The sequence below is a fragment of the Talaromyces proteolyticus genome (assembly GCF_021365285.1).
Source record: "Talaromyces proteolyticus strain PMI_201 chromosome Unknown BGW36scaffold_16, whole genome shotgun sequence".
Taxonomy (NCBI): Eukaryota; Fungi; Ascomycota; class Eurotiomycetes; order Eurotiales; family Trichocomaceae; genus Talaromyces; species Talaromyces proteolyticus.
The window spans coordinates 332,263-349,577 of NW_025764292.1; the positions used below are offsets into that span (position 1 = coordinate 332,263).

At 44.7% G+C, this 17,315-nt stretch overlaps 10 protein-coding genes across 10 annotated transcripts; 5 read left to right on the plus strand and 5 right to left on the minus strand.

Moving 5' to 3' along the window:
* Nucleotides 1-236: 236 nt before the first annotated feature.
* On the minus strand, nucleotides 237-1,001 carry BGW36DRAFT_391697 (uncharacterized protein). Its single transcript, XM_046217615.1, has one exon. The coding sequence runs from the start codon at nucleotides 937-939 to the stop codon at nucleotides 571-573; it is 369 nt and encodes a 122-aa protein (XP_046065480.1). The 5' UTR covers nucleotides 940-1,001; the 3' UTR covers nucleotides 237-570.
* A 1,140-nt stretch (nucleotides 1,002-2,141) lies between these two features.
* On the minus strand, nucleotides 2,142-3,194 carry BGW36DRAFT_365587 (3-hydroxyisobutyrate dehydrogenase, variant; the record flags this gene model as incomplete). The annotated part of the gene is made up of 3 exons (XM_046214668.1): nucleotides 2,142-2,873; nucleotides 2,924-3,093; nucleotides 3,152-3,194. The coding sequence occupies 3 exons, from the start codon at nucleotides 3,192-3,194 to the stop codon at nucleotides 2,142-2,144; spliced, it is 945 nt and encodes a 314-aa protein (XP_046065481.1).
* A 501-nt stretch (nucleotides 3,195-3,695) lies between these two features.
* BGW36DRAFT_402096 (3-hydroxyisobutyrate dehydrogenase, variant) lies at nucleotides 3,696-4,772 on the plus strand (the record flags this gene model as incomplete). Its single annotated transcript, XM_046218827.1, has 3 exons — nucleotides 3,696-3,905; nucleotides 3,959-4,364; nucleotides 4,423-4,772. The coding sequence occupies 3 exons, from the start codon at nucleotides 3,696-3,698 to the stop codon at nucleotides 4,770-4,772; spliced, it is 966 nt and encodes a 321-aa protein (XP_046065482.1).
* Nucleotides 4,773-5,142: 370 nt separating this feature from the next.
* On the minus strand, nucleotides 5,143-5,639 carry BGW36DRAFT_442214 (RmlC-like cupin domain-containing protein; the record flags this gene model as incomplete). The annotated part of the gene is made up of 1 exon (XM_046221574.1): nucleotides 5,143-5,639. The coding sequence occupies exon 1, from the start codon at nucleotides 5,548-5,550 to the stop codon at nucleotides 5,143-5,145; it is 408 nt and encodes a 135-aa protein (XP_046065483.1). The 5' UTR covers nucleotides 5,551-5,639.
* Nucleotides 5,640-6,797: 1,158 nt separating this feature from the next.
* BGW36DRAFT_308903 (alcohol dehydrogenase) lies at nucleotides 6,798-7,847 on the plus strand (the record flags this gene model as incomplete). Its single annotated transcript, XM_046212369.1, has 1 exon — nucleotides 6,798-7,847. The coding sequence occupies one exon, from the start codon at nucleotides 6,798-6,800 to the stop codon at nucleotides 7,845-7,847; it is 1,050 nt and encodes a 349-aa protein (XP_046065484.1).
* Nucleotides 7,848-8,305: 458 nt separating this feature from the next.
* On the plus strand, nucleotides 8,306-9,952 carry BGW36DRAFT_433823 (succinate-semialdehyde dehydrogenase; the record flags this gene model as incomplete). Its single annotated transcript, XM_046221322.1, has 3 exons — nucleotides 8,306-9,365; nucleotides 9,463-9,795; nucleotides 9,858-9,952. The coding sequence occupies 3 exons, from the start codon at nucleotides 8,306-8,308 to the stop codon at nucleotides 9,950-9,952; spliced, it is 1,488 nt and encodes a 495-aa protein (XP_046065485.1).
* A 334-nt stretch (nucleotides 9,953-10,286) lies between these two features.
* On the plus strand, nucleotides 10,287-10,751 carry BGW36DRAFT_309174 (uncharacterized protein; the record flags this gene model as incomplete). The annotated part of the gene is made up of 1 exon (XM_046212388.1): nucleotides 10,287-10,751. The coding sequence occupies one exon, from the start codon at nucleotides 10,287-10,289 to the stop codon at nucleotides 10,749-10,751; it is 465 nt and encodes a 154-aa protein (XP_046065486.1).
* Nucleotides 10,752-11,573: 822 nt separating this feature from the next.
* Nucleotides 11,574-13,889, minus strand: BGW36DRAFT_433825 (major facilitator superfamily domain-containing protein; the record flags this gene model as incomplete). The annotated part of the gene is made up of 16 exons (XM_046221323.1): nucleotides 11,574-11,690; nucleotides 11,746-11,885; nucleotides 11,944-12,053; nucleotides 12,103-12,197; nucleotides 12,252-12,368; nucleotides 12,424-12,605; nucleotides 12,660-12,726; nucleotides 12,783-12,881; nucleotides 12,950-12,971; nucleotides 13,025-13,064; nucleotides 13,124-13,180; nucleotides 13,235-13,284; nucleotides 13,343-13,351; nucleotides 13,406-13,494; nucleotides 13,560-13,631; nucleotides 13,686-13,889. 16 exons carry the CDS (start codon nucleotides 13,887-13,889, stop codon nucleotides 11,574-11,576), a joined length of 1,470 nt encoding a protein of 489 aa, XP_046065487.1.
* Nucleotides 13,890-14,635: 746 nt separating this feature from the next.
* BGW36DRAFT_76968 (beta-lactamase-like protein) lies at nucleotides 14,636-15,878 on the minus strand. Its single transcript, XM_046222575.1, has one exon. The coding sequence runs from the start codon at nucleotides 15,617-15,619 to the stop codon at nucleotides 14,657-14,659; it is 963 nt and encodes a 320-aa protein (XP_046065488.1). The 5' UTR covers nucleotides 15,620-15,878; the 3' UTR covers nucleotides 14,636-14,656.
* Nucleotides 15,879-16,136: 258 nt separating this feature from the next.
* BGW36DRAFT_309076 (Malate/L-lactate dehydrogenase) lies at nucleotides 16,137-17,108 on the plus strand (the record flags this gene model as incomplete). Its single annotated transcript, XM_046212383.1, has 1 exon — nucleotides 16,137-17,108. The coding sequence occupies one exon, from the start codon at nucleotides 16,137-16,139 to the stop codon at nucleotides 17,106-17,108; it is 972 nt and encodes a 323-aa protein (XP_046065489.1).
* Nucleotides 17,109-17,315: the final 207 nt, after the last annotated feature.

Below are 17,315 nucleotides of genomic sequence, written 5' to 3' on the forward strand. Positions count from 1 at the left end.
CCCGCTTTATGTGTATATAATATGGGGAGGATGTGAGGATGTTTCAATTAATTCAAAGTTCATTACAAAAAAAATTGATTTGAGCCAACGTTCCAACAGTCCGCCGTAGTCAATTTTCCTTGAAGGAGCTACGTAGATGCAAAGACTCCGCATATTTATGTGCGGGGAAACGATTTTGTTTTAATCCCTGTTACTCCACATTTCGCCGAGTTTACGGGCCAGTCTTGGTATATAACCAGCCACATTATATATATGTCTCAATGGATTAATTGATATAGATGGAATTATTCTGACTAGGAATTTCCTTTGTTAAGCAGCTACGTATCTATTATCAGTCAGGCTACTTGAATTCCGGTTCTTAATAATCTCCACTTGTAGCATGCTTCACTAGTTACGCGTTCGCGCCTGGAATCGGCTCTGAAGGTAGGACGAAGCATATCATGCGAGCTATCTCAGTATCGCTGCGATTCTTCCACCCATGCTTCGTTCCGCGGTGCAACATGACATCACCTTGCTTCAAGATGCGCGACTCGCCACTGTCCAATACCAGCTCAACTATTGCGGAAGTCGTTAGCAAGGTGATATACATATAATACAACATGCAAAATAATAGCGAATGAAGACACGATAGATTTTGATCATACTCTCTCCTGCAGTCATCACGCCAACGTCAACACTTAACGTCCTGTGCATTGGAGACTCGGCGCCTGGGGGCCATTCGGCGATCAGAACAACACTGCCTTCGGTGGGGATTGGTTTATTGTGTCGCGCCTCATGCGCAAACAGGTCATTATCACCGGCTAATATAACGGGCTGGTTTGCAGCAGTGCTATAAAGCATGCCAACGCGCGGGGTGATGGCCTTGAACGATGGGCTATCGCGGAAGACAGACAGGCCGTTCGTGTCGTGCGTTGTGGTTATCAGTGCAGGTTGGGACATGGTTCTTTTTCCTCCTAATGGCTAGCGGCGCTAAATAGGAAGGAGATACACTCGTATGTAGGGCCGCAGGATAGGAAGGAAAAAAAGAGAAGAACAACATGTCAATATTTACTTCTTTATAGTACCTGGATGAGCCGGAGTTTGTGGAGTTTACGCGGGGATAGGATTGGGTGGTATATTTCTACCATGTCAATAATAGGTGTATTATTTATTTATTTTATCAGGTTTAACAACCGTCTCCAATCTCTGAGCTATCGCAGTCTCTATTCTAGCCCGTATATCCCCCTCCCCCTGCCCCTTCCTAGTACCTAAACATTAGTGTGCTCTTACAAATTCCTCGCCCCAAATCGCTTATATGCATGCGCAAGGCGATTCGGGAGCCTTACTGCCGCCCCCACTGCCTCACTGAAATAATAGGGTGTCTCACGGTCTCTATCCCTCCAAACAACCCCCTCCAAAAAGGCCCCTCTTCTGTGGGGGTCGCGTCTGCCGGTTTTGTGCAGGTATGCCGCTATGTCTTAAACTGATAGAGGTGCCGCGTGAGGCGCTTAGGGGTCTAGAGGCCCTTATCAAGTGCCCACTAATTCAGCATCAAACACCTCTCTACCACGCCCTATTTGCACCTGCTGTGTCTCCTAGGGCATATAAGGGGACTTACAAGCTGTCCGCTCATTTTCCAGCCTGGAGCCGTCTGACCAGAGCCCAGTTCCAGGATGGCTGCCTAGAGCCTCCTGTAGCGCCTCCTCGGTGCCCAACACCCTAATACATAGGGGTTAGGGATCATAAATGGTGGCTCCGTGGTCTTCCAGCTCTCCGAAGCCGAGAGGGATAGTAAAATACTTATATTTAAAGTTTTATAATACTTCAAAAGATCTCTTCTACTTAAGTTATATTCTCTATTAGTCTATTACCTTTTAGCTATTTTAGTATGTTCTTACTAGCTACTCTTAAGGAATCTTTGTGTCGTTTAATCCATGTATCGATTCTTAATACAGCCAGTGACAACCATAAGTAATCCAGGTCCGTGACAGGTGGTAAGTGGAATTGACGCTCAAAATGCCTTAAGTAGTCGTCATTTTCAGTGTTAAATCCACAGGAACCCACATTCTATGTGTAATATAATTACATGTGTACCTTGAATGGTTCGTAGTTACTCTGTGAAAGAGACATCTGCTTCACCTTTTGCGAATAAACAGTAGCCTTCACTCAACATCCGCTATGTATTTGTACACCACCCGGCAGTCCTTGCCTCTGCATCTATCATCCTTGCTGGCCGCGTCAATTGTATCGAGCAGAGCTTGACAGAGAGGCATGTTTGCCTCGAGCTCGCTACCTAGCTGTGCAACCATCTCAAGCACGCCTTTGCAAAGCTCAATCGTGAACCCCGGTGCAAAATCGCGATTCGCGCTAGAGTTGCTGCTCACTCCCTTGACCGGATTCTGCTCCTTACTGTTGTATGACATACCCGTACTTGTGTTGATAACGCCAGCCAGGACATGAGGATCCAATCCGTACTTCATGCCCAAGTTCATCGCCTCTGCTGTACTCACCATGCAGATTCCGGAGAGGTAGTTGTTGATCTGCTTGGTGGCCAGGCCAGCCCCGGGTTTCCCACAACGATAAAACGTTCGACCCATCGTCATCGCTATTGGCTGAATTGCATCACAGATCTGTTCATCTCCGCCAGCCATAAAAGTCAACGTTGCTGCCCGGGCACCAGTCGGACCACCAGAAACTGGAACGTCGGCAAACCGTCCTAGACCCGAGAGAGCAACTGCCTTTCCAACGTCCAAAGATGTGGGTACATCTATGGTACTACATTCAATGAAGAGCTTGGGTGACTGCCCAGCTGGGATCGAGAGTAAACCGGTAGTAGAATTCGTATAGACTTCTTTAACGTGTCTTCCCACCGGGAGTATGGTAATAATGATATCCTGTACTAAGTAAGCGACAAAGACATCATGGCTATGCCCTTGAAACTTACGCATTTCTGGGCAACTTCCTTTGGTGTTTTAGCAACCTCGATCTTGCCTGGGGTCTCCGCCACGAACTTCTTGGTGATCGACTCGACCACATCGCAAATGACAAGAGTCAACCCGTCCGCAAGGTGCCTGCGCAGATGCTGGGCCATTGGAAACCCCATATTTCCAATGCCTGGGAATGATTTAGGCATTGACAACATCAATATCTACCTTGCGCGGGAAATTCTCACCAATGAATCCATATGTTACTTGCGGGATCTCTACCGAACCCATGGCTGGTGCTTATTTAAGATATCAGTGATAGCTCAATCAAGATTTGAAAAGAGAAATGTGGCGTTGAGGGATATGATATTGAAGAACGAGAGATTCGGAATATAGTTCACAATGTTCTTAAAACAACATCATTAAATAATGGTGCAGTTTACTAATGTATCTCATACTTATTATTCCTTCGGGTACAGCGGCACCACCTCAAGTAGCTATCCATGCCTGCAGCTTGCAATTGTCAATGACCTCTAGTCCACGTTTATTTGAGGGTATAGGATTGTAAATTACAGTAAATTACACCTACCGTGACATCTGCCGTGCCGGGTTGCTAAGCATCCCGAGCACCGATACGTGTACCGCAAAAAATACAGTACAACCATGGTAAAATAACCATATCAAATGTCGTAGAAAGCACAGTTGCCTGGCCCAATATTAAATAGAGGAGGAGGTTGGGCTTTACAATGTCTTTTTTTTCTCCCAAGCTCAATTGTTTCCAGTACGATAAAAATGTCGCAAAACGGAACCAGTCCTCTCGCAGTGGGATTCCTCGGAATCGGCAACATGGGCTGGGGAATGGCAACGAATGTTGCTTCCAAAATTCCCAAGGCCTCTAAGCTGATTGTTTATGACGTAGATAATATTCGACTGGGCGAGTTTGTTGACCAGGTCGAAAATACTCAAGCTGCGGAATCTCCGAAGGATGTTGCAGAGAAATCTGTGAGTTTTCGTTTAGTACTGTGGCAGAGGATATGAAATTTCTAAGAAGTTAGGATGTTATTATCACCTCATTACCCACAGGCGAAGTGGTAAAGAATGTCTTTAGTAACCCGTCGACTGGACTACTGAGTGCCTCAAATGGCAATCGGCCAAAGTTATTTCTCGAATGCTCGACTATCAGTGCATCTACATCTCTACTGGTTGCGAAACTCGTCCAGGATTCCGGATTGGGAGACTTTCTCGATACACCTGTCTCCGGAGGCCCTGCAGCGGCAAGATCGGGCACACTGACGTTCATGGTTGGTGGAGACAAAAAACTTGTGGATAAAGCGATTCCATTCCTACAGTGGATGGGACTCATCGAGAATATATTTCACTGCGGTCCACTAGGCGCAGGGCTTGTCACGAAGCAACTTAACAATTATGCTGCTAATGTTAGCTTTGTAGGTCTTTGCGAAGGTAAGGATTCCTCCTGAATCTCTTGAGAAGCTGCGAATATTTACAACAGAAAAATTAGTGATGAATGCTGGAGTGCGTTACGGACTTGATCCAAAAGTTCTCGCAGGAGTAATCAATGTGAGCAGTGGAATGAGTTGGAATTCGCTTCATCAGAACCCAGTCAAGGGAGTTGATCCTAAGTCGTCCGCTGCTCGCGATTTCAAAGAGGGTTTCAAAACCGAACTGGCTAAGGGCGTGATTGACTTGGCAGTAGAGCTGGCAGATGAAATAGGAGCCCCTCTCGTAATGGGTCAACCCTTACAAAGTGTCTATGAAAGGGCACTGAAGAACGATAAATGCCGTGGCCAGGAATGCCGCAGCATATACAGGCTGTTTTCAGAGGACGAGGGCAAAGATCTGTTAGAATAATTTATCTTGAGCGGTCGATGATATAGGGTCATTGATAGCTTGGTAGACCAATTGGAGAGCATTATATGTATGGAATGTTGCTTATTGGACCAGTCTTAACTTTCAAATGAAATTGATATTCATCTGTAGAATGAATTAGAACCCGCGATCTCCTGTCAAATTGTCTAGTCACCTTTATTATTTCTATTAAATTAGGTTTCCGCGTAGTAGTCCACAACTCAGATCCTGTGGTTGACAAATGGTGCTGCCAGAGATATAGAAGTGTATCAACGGGATTTTTATTCCAGGTACTAATGCAGTATCCGATAAAGGATGACATTGTTATTCAGGTAGAATAGTGATTACACTATTCGAACTTTTCATCCCCTCCTTATCCACTGTTTGATTTATTGAATTCGCTCTCTGTCACCTCCTCAAACCATTCCGTCTTCCCGTATGACACCGCCATATGTACCATATAACTTCCATCGTCTGCACCATGCCAGTGTACTGTTCCAGGGGGACACCAAACCACGTCCCCGACGCTGATCCGTTGCCTCTCTCCGCCCTTATCGCAGATAAATCCCGAGCCTGCGACAACACGTAGTAATTGCCCTTTCTCATGTCGATGCCAGAACGTTCGCGAGCATGGGGTAAAGTTAACGTTGTATATGCCAACACTTTCGTCTGTATGGATACGATCGAGGTAGACTGAGCCAGTAAAGGTGCCTTTTGATGCTCCCGTAGTAGTGGTTTTTCCTTCGCCGTGAGAGTTGCGAACAATAGTCATATGAACCATGGCTGCTATTGTTATGAAAATTTGGGGCGGGGAATGTTCTTTAAGGGTATATTTTCAAATGATTGATAGATGAATAATTTGGTGTTGTCCCGTTTCTGAAATTTGAGCTATTATATCAGGATTGCATGTGATCAATTGATGTCAATACATTACACACTACTGAATATATAAGCAACATTCTAGCATTGAGTATTTATAAAAAATGATTGTCCATACCGAGGCAATATGTACAAACTAAATACGTATCAAGTGTCCTCAACGTAATTTGAGAAACGGGTATCTATACTGGGACTCATTCTAACCGTAATTGAAAAGGTGCCCCGATCAACGAGAGTACGCACTAAGGATCAGGAATTTCCGGGCGCCGATGATTACAAATTTAACGGTAGACTTAGTTACATCGGTCGAGGTTGTCATATTGTCCGATTTCCAGAGTCATAGTATTTTACCCTGATAAGGTATACACTTGTATCGTATGATACGGCACTATGGATAGAAATTCCAGACCTCACGACCAATTTCATATAGGCTAAATAATATCGTATACATACGCTCTCAGATGGAATGTTTACTAACCAGTCTTGGGGTATTATCGTCAATCCCATTTTACTATTCTGTGCAAAAACGGCTTTGGCATGGAAATTGAGCTTTGTTTCAGTCATTCACCATATCGCTGATGTATTACCTCATCTTTGGTTGGTTCGGCAGTGATAATAGCTCGCGAGTGGCAAATCGTTATTTACCGATACCTTGCCGTGACCTGTAATAAAAATATTAGTACCAGTACCTTCATATCTGACATGCTTCAGCAGTCAGTTTACTTGGTGTAGAAATGCTCTGGAGTTTATAAATTACGTCTTTTCGTAGTTTTCCTGGCATTAGGCTATATCAATATTAGTTTGTCTCATAGGGAATTTACGAATGCTGATCTTTTGTTATTACAGTAGTTTGTCGTTCAGTATACAATATGAGGCAGGAACACCCGTTGAACTTTTCTGACACCCAGTTAGTCTAAATTTTAGTGTATGCCCAAGTATAATCGCAAGTCCGAACTCGGAAAACCGAACAATTTAATCAAATTAGTGGGCCAAAATAATTACAATGCAAAGGATTCACTATCGATGTTAATGCTACTTCAGAATTTGGATCACTGAGCCTATAGGTAAGTTGACATTCAGCGGTGGGATTTATTAATTGCTTGGTCCATATCTATTGATAGTCTGATACTACCAATTATTATGAATAAGATGGATATCAAAACCAGCCCAGTGTGGATATTGGAGCCTAAAGAGGGATTCGAGGGACTGAAATTACATCCCTCTCAACCTCTCCCAGAACTAAATGATCATTCTTGTTTGATCCAAATTGACGCCGTTTCGCTCAACTATCGAGATGTGGCTATTCCCAAGGGACAATATCCTATGGCCTTTAGAGGCCGGATAATTCCCTGTTCTGATGGGGCAGCTACGGTTATCAAAACCGGTCCGGCAGTTACTCGCTTCGCGATCGGCGACCGGGTTTGTACCCTATTCAATCCCTCGCATCAGTCGGGATATTTTACTCCAGACACGCGAAAATATTCGTTGGGTAGTTCTGCCGATGGTACCTTGAGGAAGTACGCGGTCTTTCACGAGACTGCTCTGGTTTCTCAACCAAAAAATATCACATCGCTACAGGCAGCCACCCTTCCCTGTGCCGGTGTAACCGCTTGGAACGCATTCTACGGAATTGCGGACCGGAAACTGCAACCAGGAAGTTATGTCCTGACTCAGGGTACAGGAGGGGTAAGTTTGATTGCTATCCAGATTGCGTTGGCAGTTGGTGCAACCGTCATTGCCACAACCTCGTCACCAGAGAAAGCGAATCGGCTAAAAGAGATGGGTGTACAACATGTGATTAATTATAGAGAAACTCCAAACTGGGGAGAGGTGGCGCGTCAATTGACACCTGAGAACCGTGGAGTAGACCATATTCTTGAGGTCGGAGGCGAGGCCACCATCCGTCAATCGCTGAAGGCAATCAAAATGGAAGGTGTGATATCGATCATTGGGTTTTTAGGTGGTGCAAATAATGCTCCCCAGTGCTCCTTTCAGGAGTGCCTCTCTACATTAGCGATAGTACGAGGTACCAGCGTGGGGTCGAAGGAGCAATTCAAGGAACTCAACGCATTTATCCAGAGCCACAATATCCAGCCAATCGTGGATTCAAATGTTTTTGACTTCCAAGATGCCCCGCGAGCATTTCAGTATCTCTGGGACCAAAAACAATGGGGAAAAGTGGTGATCCATATTAAATGATGACAGTGTAACTTTCTTGCAGCATCAGGTGAGACAGGAGGCATGCCTGGTATACAGCATTAACACCTACATTTATTTATTAATAGTTCTGTTGATTAAGCAAATTTAAAGCAAGCGTGCCTGGCAGATAATACTCTCAAATGGGCTCTAATTATCAGATTGTAGACATAAAAGTGCTTGTATCACCACTATCCGTAATCTTAATGGTTTATTTTCATCATCATCATCGTCGTCGTTCAACCGTGTTTTGCATTTTAGTCTGTCGTTGTGAATGTACACTATGTCGCCCAAATAGCCGATTGAAAAAGCCGACTTAGTATTTAAATAAAGATTGCCCTTTCCTCTCGCAGAATTAGCCGTGAAAAATCCAAACATTCAGAAAACTAATCATCACATCCTTGCATAACAGTAACCATTAAATTGGAATCTATCATTCATTACTGTTCTACTGCGTAATAATGCCTACTATCAGTCTGTCCGATCTCAAAAGGAAGGATCTTTTCCAGCAAAAGGGATATATTGCCGACTCATGGGTCGACTCTGTCAGCGGCGAGGTATTCGAGGTTCGCAACCCAGCCACCCTCGATATCATCGCCACCCTTCCAGAAATGGGAGCAGCTGATACCGAGCATGCAGTGGCTGCAGCGTTCGAGGCTTTCAAAACATACAAGAAGACCTCAGCAAGGCAGCGTGCCCGCTGGTTACGTCGCTGGAATGATCTTTGCCATGAGCACCTTGACGACCTGGCTTTGATTATCACGCTAGAAAATGGCAAACCACTGTCCGAGGCTAAAGCAGAGGCTGTGTATGCTGCCTCATTTCTTGAGTGGTTTGCTGGAGAAGCAGAGCGTGTGCATGGAGAAGTTGTTCCACCAGCAAACCTCAACCATCGTATCCTAACCATCAAGGAGCCCCTAGGGGTAGCAGCCTGCCTCGCGCCATGGAACTTCCCTATTGCTATGATTACTCGCAAGGTTGGCGCCGCACTAGCAGCGGGTTGCACTACAGTCTGGAAACCAGCCGGAGAGACCCCTCTCAGCACCTTGGCTCTGGCAACGCTCGCCCACGAGGCTGGTTTTCCCAAGGGGTCCATTAATGTCATTACCACCCTAAATCGCATAGCCGAGGTTGGCGAGGCCCTTTGCTTGTCAAAAGCGGTTCGCAAACTCAGCTTCACAGGCTCGACGCGGATTGGTAAGCTCCTCGTCAAACAATGTGCCAGCAATCTGAAAAAGCTTTCTCTTGAGTTGGGAGGAAACAGTCCTTTCATCGTGTTCGACGATGCCAACCTAGAAACAGCCACAAATGCCTGCCTGCTTGCCAAGTTTCGCAACTCCGGCCAAACCTGCGTGAGTGCAAATCGCATATTCGTTCAGCGTGGCATTTACGATCGTTTTGCCGATGCGTTGGTTGAAAAGATTAAAGCCATGAAGGTTGGAAATGGGACTGATGGAAGCGTCTCAATTGGTCCTTTAACTCACGAGCGTGCTGTTGAGAAAGCTTTGAGCCATATAGACGGTATGCCATGCGAGCATCTTTTGTCTTGCCCTTTTCCTCTTTGAGCTATCCATATAAAAAGTTCGAGGTTGCAATTGCTTACATGATGCGAGTGTAGATGCGAAAAGTCAAGGGGCGTCTGTGTTACTAGGCGGAGCAGCTTGCTCACCAGACGATCTTCCTGGATATTTTATTCAACCAACTGTTCTAAGCGGTATGCCCATGGAGTCTATCATTACAGTTGAGGAAAGCTTCGCCCCTATTGTCGCTCTATATCGCTTTGAAACCGAAGAAGAAGTACTCGAGAAAGCCAATGACTGCGATGTCGGGTTAGGTAGTTTCATCATGACAGAGTCACTAAGTCGCAGCTTCAGGGTGGCAGAAAGCCTTGAGGTTGGCATGGTTGGCGTGAATGTAGGGATTCTGAGTGCCTGCGAGAGTCCATTTGGAGGTAAGCACCTAATTTGCTTGGTTGTATATCTGTACTTTTGAAGATCGCTGACTTTTACTTAGGCGTGAAGGAGTCTGGCTATGGACGTGAAGGGGGACGACATGGTATCGATGAGTACCTTACAGTTAAAAGTATTTTGATTAATGTGGTATCTTAACTTGAGGTATGAGCTTACTGTGCTGTGCTGTGGACCTCGAGTACGGTAAGTAAGAATAACTAGAGATTAGTTTGGCGTAATCACAATGAACTATTCCAGACGCCTTGAATGTGAATAATAGCAATCAATCACATAGGCAGTATTGATTGCAAGGATGGTTTTTACGGTATTAATTTATATGGTAGCCTACTGGTTGGGTTATTAATAGTACGGGAGGGGCTCGCCTGCTTATATTGATAGATTCCCATCCCTTCGTACACAATCAACTACATAAATTTATTTCAATTTATCTTCAGAAAAAATAGCACGTTATTCTACTGAAGTCTTGGAAGAGATGGCTTCGAATTCTCAACTTCCCGACAACCAGGAGGAAATACAAAGAGAGCTAAGTCAATTACTCAGAGGCATTCAGCACGACATCACTTTAGAGGGAGTCTTGTCCATTGGCAGGGATGGAGTTTTGCGCTCCCTAACTGCAGACCGGGAGGTTGTTGATGCCGTTGGGCTACGTCCAGAGCTAATCAAAGCCATGCTCGATCGTATGCCATTTAACCCGCAAAACGAGATTGACTATCGCGGTGTTGATGGGACCAGTGTCCCGCGTGATCAGTGGTTTCATCCCGATAGGAAATTACTACCACTGCCCTTAAGTGAGGAGAACAGAAAAGGGCCTTTTTCGGCAGAGCAGTTGGAGAGAAATCGCGAGTTTCTCCAGCAGAGGGCCGCAAGGAAGAGCTGTCCCATTCGTATTCGCTCTGACAACGACTTGGGTTTGAGGAAGTCAACATCGAACTCCTAAGTTCTAAAAAAAATCTGAGATTTCTTTATCTTTGAAAGTCAGTGCTCGGCGCAGTTGGACTAAACCTGCTAATATTATTCTATAGCGACCGGCTTCCGTACTCCTTGTGAACGCCTGAGTCTGATACCTTATGTGAACCATCAATCGGATTGGTGTCGGCATTCGGTTCTATCATTATTCATTATCGGAACGGACAACGGCTGGAAGCGCTGATCTAGTGTCGTGGAGACTTCATCAGAAAACCCTGATATTTCGGCTGAAGTACTGCTAGTTTCTTTTGAATAGTTTCCTAGTTAGGGTTCTGCGTTCTGATTGTAGGAAAGAAAAATACTCCCAATGTTATTTCAAACTCCTCTGAATACTATGCAAACCTTTCGCAACTACAAAACTAAGGGTTTTGGTATGCTTTGTTGCAAAATATTCATGGCTGGTAATCAGCTCAAACTACATTTTCATCGTGTATATTTCTTCTAATATAATCCTTATCTTGCCTACAGAGAGCATCGAGCCACTAATATCAAAAGAATTTTTATTTCAAGCTTGTTATCCTCTGCTTCCTAGGACCAAAACGAATTTTAGGCTCCATCCAGCCCAGTGATATTATGAACCATCAAGAAGCCCATCATGACGGCCATTTTTTTCCTGATCTTGTCTGCATTTGAAACTTGACCCTGTAACCTATAAAACACTGGGTAAAAGAAATATATTGCTGATACTTTCAATTTAACTTCTTTTCTAGGTGATGGCATCTCCATCTCAGGTTTCTAATTCATCTAATTGGGTACTAAGAGTAACACCAAATCTGTTCAATAGAAACATACACTACAATGTGTACCTGAATCCAGGCTGGTTCTCAATAATTCTCTCTCCTCTGTCGGCTTGCCTATTAGCTCTGGAAAAAACAAAAAAGTTCTTGGTCACAATAAGTGCAGCCGTTGCCTAGCAGAAATTAGTCTTGACATTTCAAACGCTGTGGGCTTTTTACATGACTTACCTGAAATGCTATGCAGATGCTTAGACCTGTTGTGTATCGTGGCGCCTCCTTGCTCTGAAAAATATTTCCGGAAATAACTCCTCCGAGAGCTCCACCAATAGTCAGCATGCCAGCACAAAGAGCAAGTTTGGATTTTCCAACTGTTTGGTTTGATCAATATTCTGACTGAATATACGCTCAGGATGATGGAGAGCATACCTGTGTTGTTGTGTTGGTACCCGAAATTAGCAGGCACATTGCCACAGATGCCAACGACACCTATGAACACGCCGCCATAGCGTGTAGAAGGGTCGTGACAGAATCCCATCCTAGCTCTAATTTAGATTAAGTACTAACCACATATATAGGCTGACATACATAGAAGCCCCGATTATGTAGAGAAGACTGTTGAATACCATTGCCGGACCTCGGGTCTTGAATCTGTCGGAAAGCCAAGCCACGAGAAGAATCCACTTAGTATGTTAAATGAGTTAGCTGCTCCTGTGATTGAATTAAAAGAGACGTACTGGTACTGCTACAGCGTATGGCCAAAACGTCATCAACTGAGACTTTGATACACTGTACCCGAGACCTTCCTCAAGAATCGTTGGGAGAAAGTAGGCAAACGCGTATAGACAAGTATTCTTCGACCTCATGAATAAAGTTTTCGTAGTTTAGATAACAATAAGGGACACCTACGTTTAGAAGCAGTAGCGCTGAGAATTCCCAAATTTTCACATCTCTGAGGTGAGCGAGCATTTCAGTTGTTGAGAATTTCTCAGAACCCATCGACCCTCTATCCGCATGGACATGATTGACCAAGATAGCTACATCCTGCTCGCTAAGCCATGCAGGAAATCCAAATATATTAGGCCGGGTGGCTGTGTAGAATATTAGTTTCCTTTCAACATACAGGAGTGCCGCAACCGCATTACCTTTTTCTGGGAGATCCACGAGAATGAAGAAGGAGGCAATTGCGACAACACAACTCATTATGCCTTCCTATTCTCCGTCAGACATGCCGTTAAAACTTAAACCCAAAGGGTGGAGGAACGCACGATTATAAATATCCAACGCCATCCTTCCAGTCCAGCATCCCCATTCATCCGCTCTATCCCTAAGGCAAGTAGACCCGATAGCCCACTTGATGCGATACCCTGCATGTAAATATGTATAAGTACGGAAAACCAATGGAAAATTAGAAGATAAATGTGGTAAACGTTACTAATAGGTAAAACCCTGCAAATCTACCCCATCTTTTTAGAATATCTGCCCATCTAAATGGATACCAGGAACTTACCTTAATTGTATCTCAAACCGTGAGTACCAGACACTCAACACTGTTCCATCACAATCAGAATATGTAGTAACCCCGTATTGTCATAGTAGAAAGGCTTACAGTAGATGGCCGCAGGAACCAAGCCACCCTCGCAGAAACCAAGGAGAAATCGGCACGCTAATATTGACAACTTAGCAAGACAGAGAGAATTTCTTTACTTTTGGAGTATACCTGCTAGCTGGCCCCATGTTTTGACAAATCCTTGGCCAATAGTAAGAACCCTATCATACATAATCAGCCGGGACGTGCCAGACTTGAATAAGGGACAGAATTGCGGACCCCCATGCTCTATATTCTCCTTGTTAGTATGATGACAAGCTATTTAGTGAAAATGGAACTTACACAGCGATTGACGGGATCCACACGGTAGCTCCAAGTTTCCTAACGAGCCAAGTTGCTGGCAGGTCGATGATAATATAACTGATGAAGAACTGAGCGTATACTTGTGTAAGTTCTCCCTTCCATCCAAATGGTGGAATTCAGTTGCACTGCTTACTATCATAGCAATAATAGAGTAGCGGCTTCCCACGTTGAGATGAAGCTGTGTGCTCAGCCCTGCCACTGCTACCTGTGCTTATAGTTAATACATACCAGTACGCGACAATCAATTGATAGTGCTCACGTTTCCAAGATTCGAGCGATCGAGAAAGGCCATGGTATACAGGAGTCCAAGGGGCAGAACGAGGCGCATATCAACCTTACGCTGAATACGTCGAACTTGTTCCCTGTCGCTATCAACCATCGTTTCTAGGCGTTCCGCGTCTCCAGACCAGTCTGACACCTCAATGCAGACTGCCTCTGGTGTTTCCTCTGTCCGTGGGGCCATATTGAATTTCTGTTCCTTTGAAACTTGCATGGTTTGATAGAAATGAGGAGTTTCCTACATTTATCTGGATACGCATAGCTATAGACTTCAGGCATTATCAAGTAGCCGACTAAATAACATTTAAACATTTGTTTGAACTTTAATTGGGGCGGCGCAACCTTGCATGTGGTACATATGCAAATTTTACGCTTCTTTTTTCTTGTATTCTTTACAAAGCGTTCCGTATGTAACTTTCACACTGCCGAAACATCTACCAGTACATGTAATGCCGGTTGTTCCCTGAACAACTAATTCGTGCACATGACGGGCATCCAGGTTGTAGAAAATACACCCGAAACATTAAACTTTCAAAGAAGGAATTTATCGAAAAGTCGTAAATATGAATGTGGAACGGTCACTGTAACTCTCAAAAACGAAACTTTAACTATTCATACTACAATCCAAGACCGACAGCTCCCATGAATGGTGTGGCTGTTATCTGCTAGCAAAATCTGTTTAATCTTGAACTGATATTTAAATAAAGGAACACGAATGCCTCAAGTGATAACTTTAATAATTTACTCACGATCAAAAATCTCACAGCGCAATAGTCATAAGTGTAGTGAAAATTTAACAACTCCCAATATTGTTTCGTAATATATACTCATAAACGGACTACTTATCCTTCTATACTTCTGTCGCAATTTGCCGAGTTTATCAAGAATATCTGTATTATTATGGGCGTAAAACATGAACAGAAATTATATCTCTTTCTTACTTATTTTAAGCTATTGCTTTGGAGCCAAAAACCGATGCTGGTTTTGTGTTGCCCAGTTCAAATCATGCGCGACAATCCATTCGACTGAATCCCCGAATGTATCTAAAAACGCCTTGATCCTTGCGAGCGTTGTCTTGGCCGACTCGAGGTCCGAGTGGACACTGCGCTTTCCTCCATGACCATCGTCGTACAAGGCAATATCCCTTTCTCCTGTAAGGATTCGAGTATCATGGCAACAGTCTCCTCCCAAGTATATCCATTTATCCTTCTCAACACGAAGCAAAAGATTCAAATGGCCTGGTAAGTGACCCGGTGTATCGATGATATAAACACTGCCATCGCAAAAAAAATCAATAGCGTTGGGGAAATTAGCCAGCGGTTGCCACTTGTGCTCTGTTTGACGCGCTGAAAATGTATTTTGGCTGTATGATTCACTTGTTGGTGGAAGTTCACGAGTTCGTTCTAATGGAAGAGGCTCTTTCTCAAACATTTCTGATGGATAGTACGGTGCTCCATGCTTGTACATATGCAAAGTGCCTGATCCGACTATGAATTGAGAGTTGGGATAGTCAGACGGTGTCCCGACGTGATCCCAGTGCGAGTGGCTGAGGATTACATAGTCGATATCTTTCTCCGGATCGAGCCCTGCATCTGTGAGACTTGCTCTGGTGTCTGGGTGGGTGATGATTGGCTGTCGTGCAGGAATGTGGTGCCGCATTCCATCGGCGTATTGAGTGAGGTTGCGCTTGATTCCGAGATCAAAAACAATCCTTTCAGTTCGGGTGTCCGCAGTTTTGTGTTCGACGAGGAAACATAGAGATGGCACCGTCACTGCCTTTGTTGGGTCTGCGTCAGTAACGAATAAGCGCTCAGGAAGAGTGAGGAATCCTCCATTGAGCGCAAAGACCTTCGCCAGTGCTTGGTTTTCGGCTGGGGGAGGCAGTTGAATTGCCTTTGTTTGCGGCATTGACATCGTATGATCGTATAAGGATATGAGGGGTATGGTTGTAATAGGTTTGAATACAAATAGGAGTGTACGGACTAATCCAGCCTTAAGTTCTCGTGAAATGTATATGACTTGGCATATTATAGCAGCTCGGTCTTAAAATGCCGTCAACTATTCCTGATTCAAGATGCTGTAATTAATCCCGATACGTTTCGGTAACGAGTGAATCGGTACTGACAGTATCGGTTCTCATCTAGTACAGGTAACGCCGGAACTCACGGCAGAGAAAAGCATCAACATTGGAAATGCGGAGTAAATTGAACCTTATTTTATTCCAGCCTCGTTACCCCATAGTTATGACTGATTGATTGAAAAATATCCATTCATTTGCTCATATTATCATAGTGCATCTGACATGCACGGTTAGTTGCCTGTATAAAATAGGTGGTTCGACTGTTTGAATGATCCATGCAGGGTTAGTCTATTGGTCCATATATATTTATTGAAGGAGCTTGGGTTAGGTTCCATCCTGCTAGAAAACAAGATGAAGATTAAAATTTCAGACGCCGAGGAACTTGCAAAGTCCGCCCTGCAGAGATTAGGGTACAATGCCTCCAATGCAGCAATCATTGCGCACCATGTCATTGATAGTGAGTTGAGAGGATATTCGTCTGCGGGACTAGCTCGGATACTAAGCATCCGTGATCGACTTTCTGAAAAGGAGCTGAGACAGGAGGTCGTGGTAACTCGCGAAAGCCCTGCCACAATGCAGCTCGATGGACAAGATTCGGTGGGTTATCTCGTTGCTCGGCGAGCAACTGACGAAGTGATTCGAAAAGCACGGACTGTCGGTATTGGAATTGTCGGTGCAAACAACACGTGGTACACTGGGATGCTAGCATATTACGCCGAAATGGCTGCCAAAAGCGATCTGGTGACAATTATCGCATCGAATACCAGTCCCTGGGTGGCTGCCAGTGGCGGATACAGACCAATATTTGGCACAAATCCATTTGCAATTGGATTCCCGTCAAGCAAGACGCCGGTCATCTACGATATTGGAACATCTAAAATATTGCACGCAGACGTACTTCTGGCCCAGCGACTGGGCACAGAGCTTCCAGCAGAGTCTGCATATAATGCCAAGGGGGAGTTTACGAAGAACCCAGTCGAGGCTTTGGAAGGGGCTATCGCGGTCTGGGGAGGGCATCGGGGCTCAGGACTAGCCCTAGCCGTGCAACTGCTTGGGGTGCTTGCTGGGTCTCCAGCTTTGCCTGCCAATCTCGAAGACTTTGGGTTTCTGATTATTGCTGTCAACCCAGCCAACTTCCAGCCTATTGAGAGGTTCAAAGAGGAAATTGACCATTTTGCGAAAAGTATGAAGGAAAGTCCGCCGTTGAATAGCGACAGTCCTCTGAGAGTGCCATTCGAGCGCTCCACGGCGTTACGTGCCAGGAACGTCAGTCTTGGGGAATTTGAAGTAGAAGACCGCGTTGTCGAAATGCTCCGGGGTTAAATATTATTTAGATTGTCTGATTCAGACCATGTTTTGTAAAGTCAGTTTAAATAATATCAAGCCATTAATTGATTAATCGCCATTGATAAGTAATCAGCCAATGCAAACAATGCAAAGTCACAGCGATCAACGACATTTGTCACCTGTTCAGGTTCCAGTTGACGGCCAGCCAATCAGCGGGCGGTCGGCGGTCAGATCCTGCAGGGG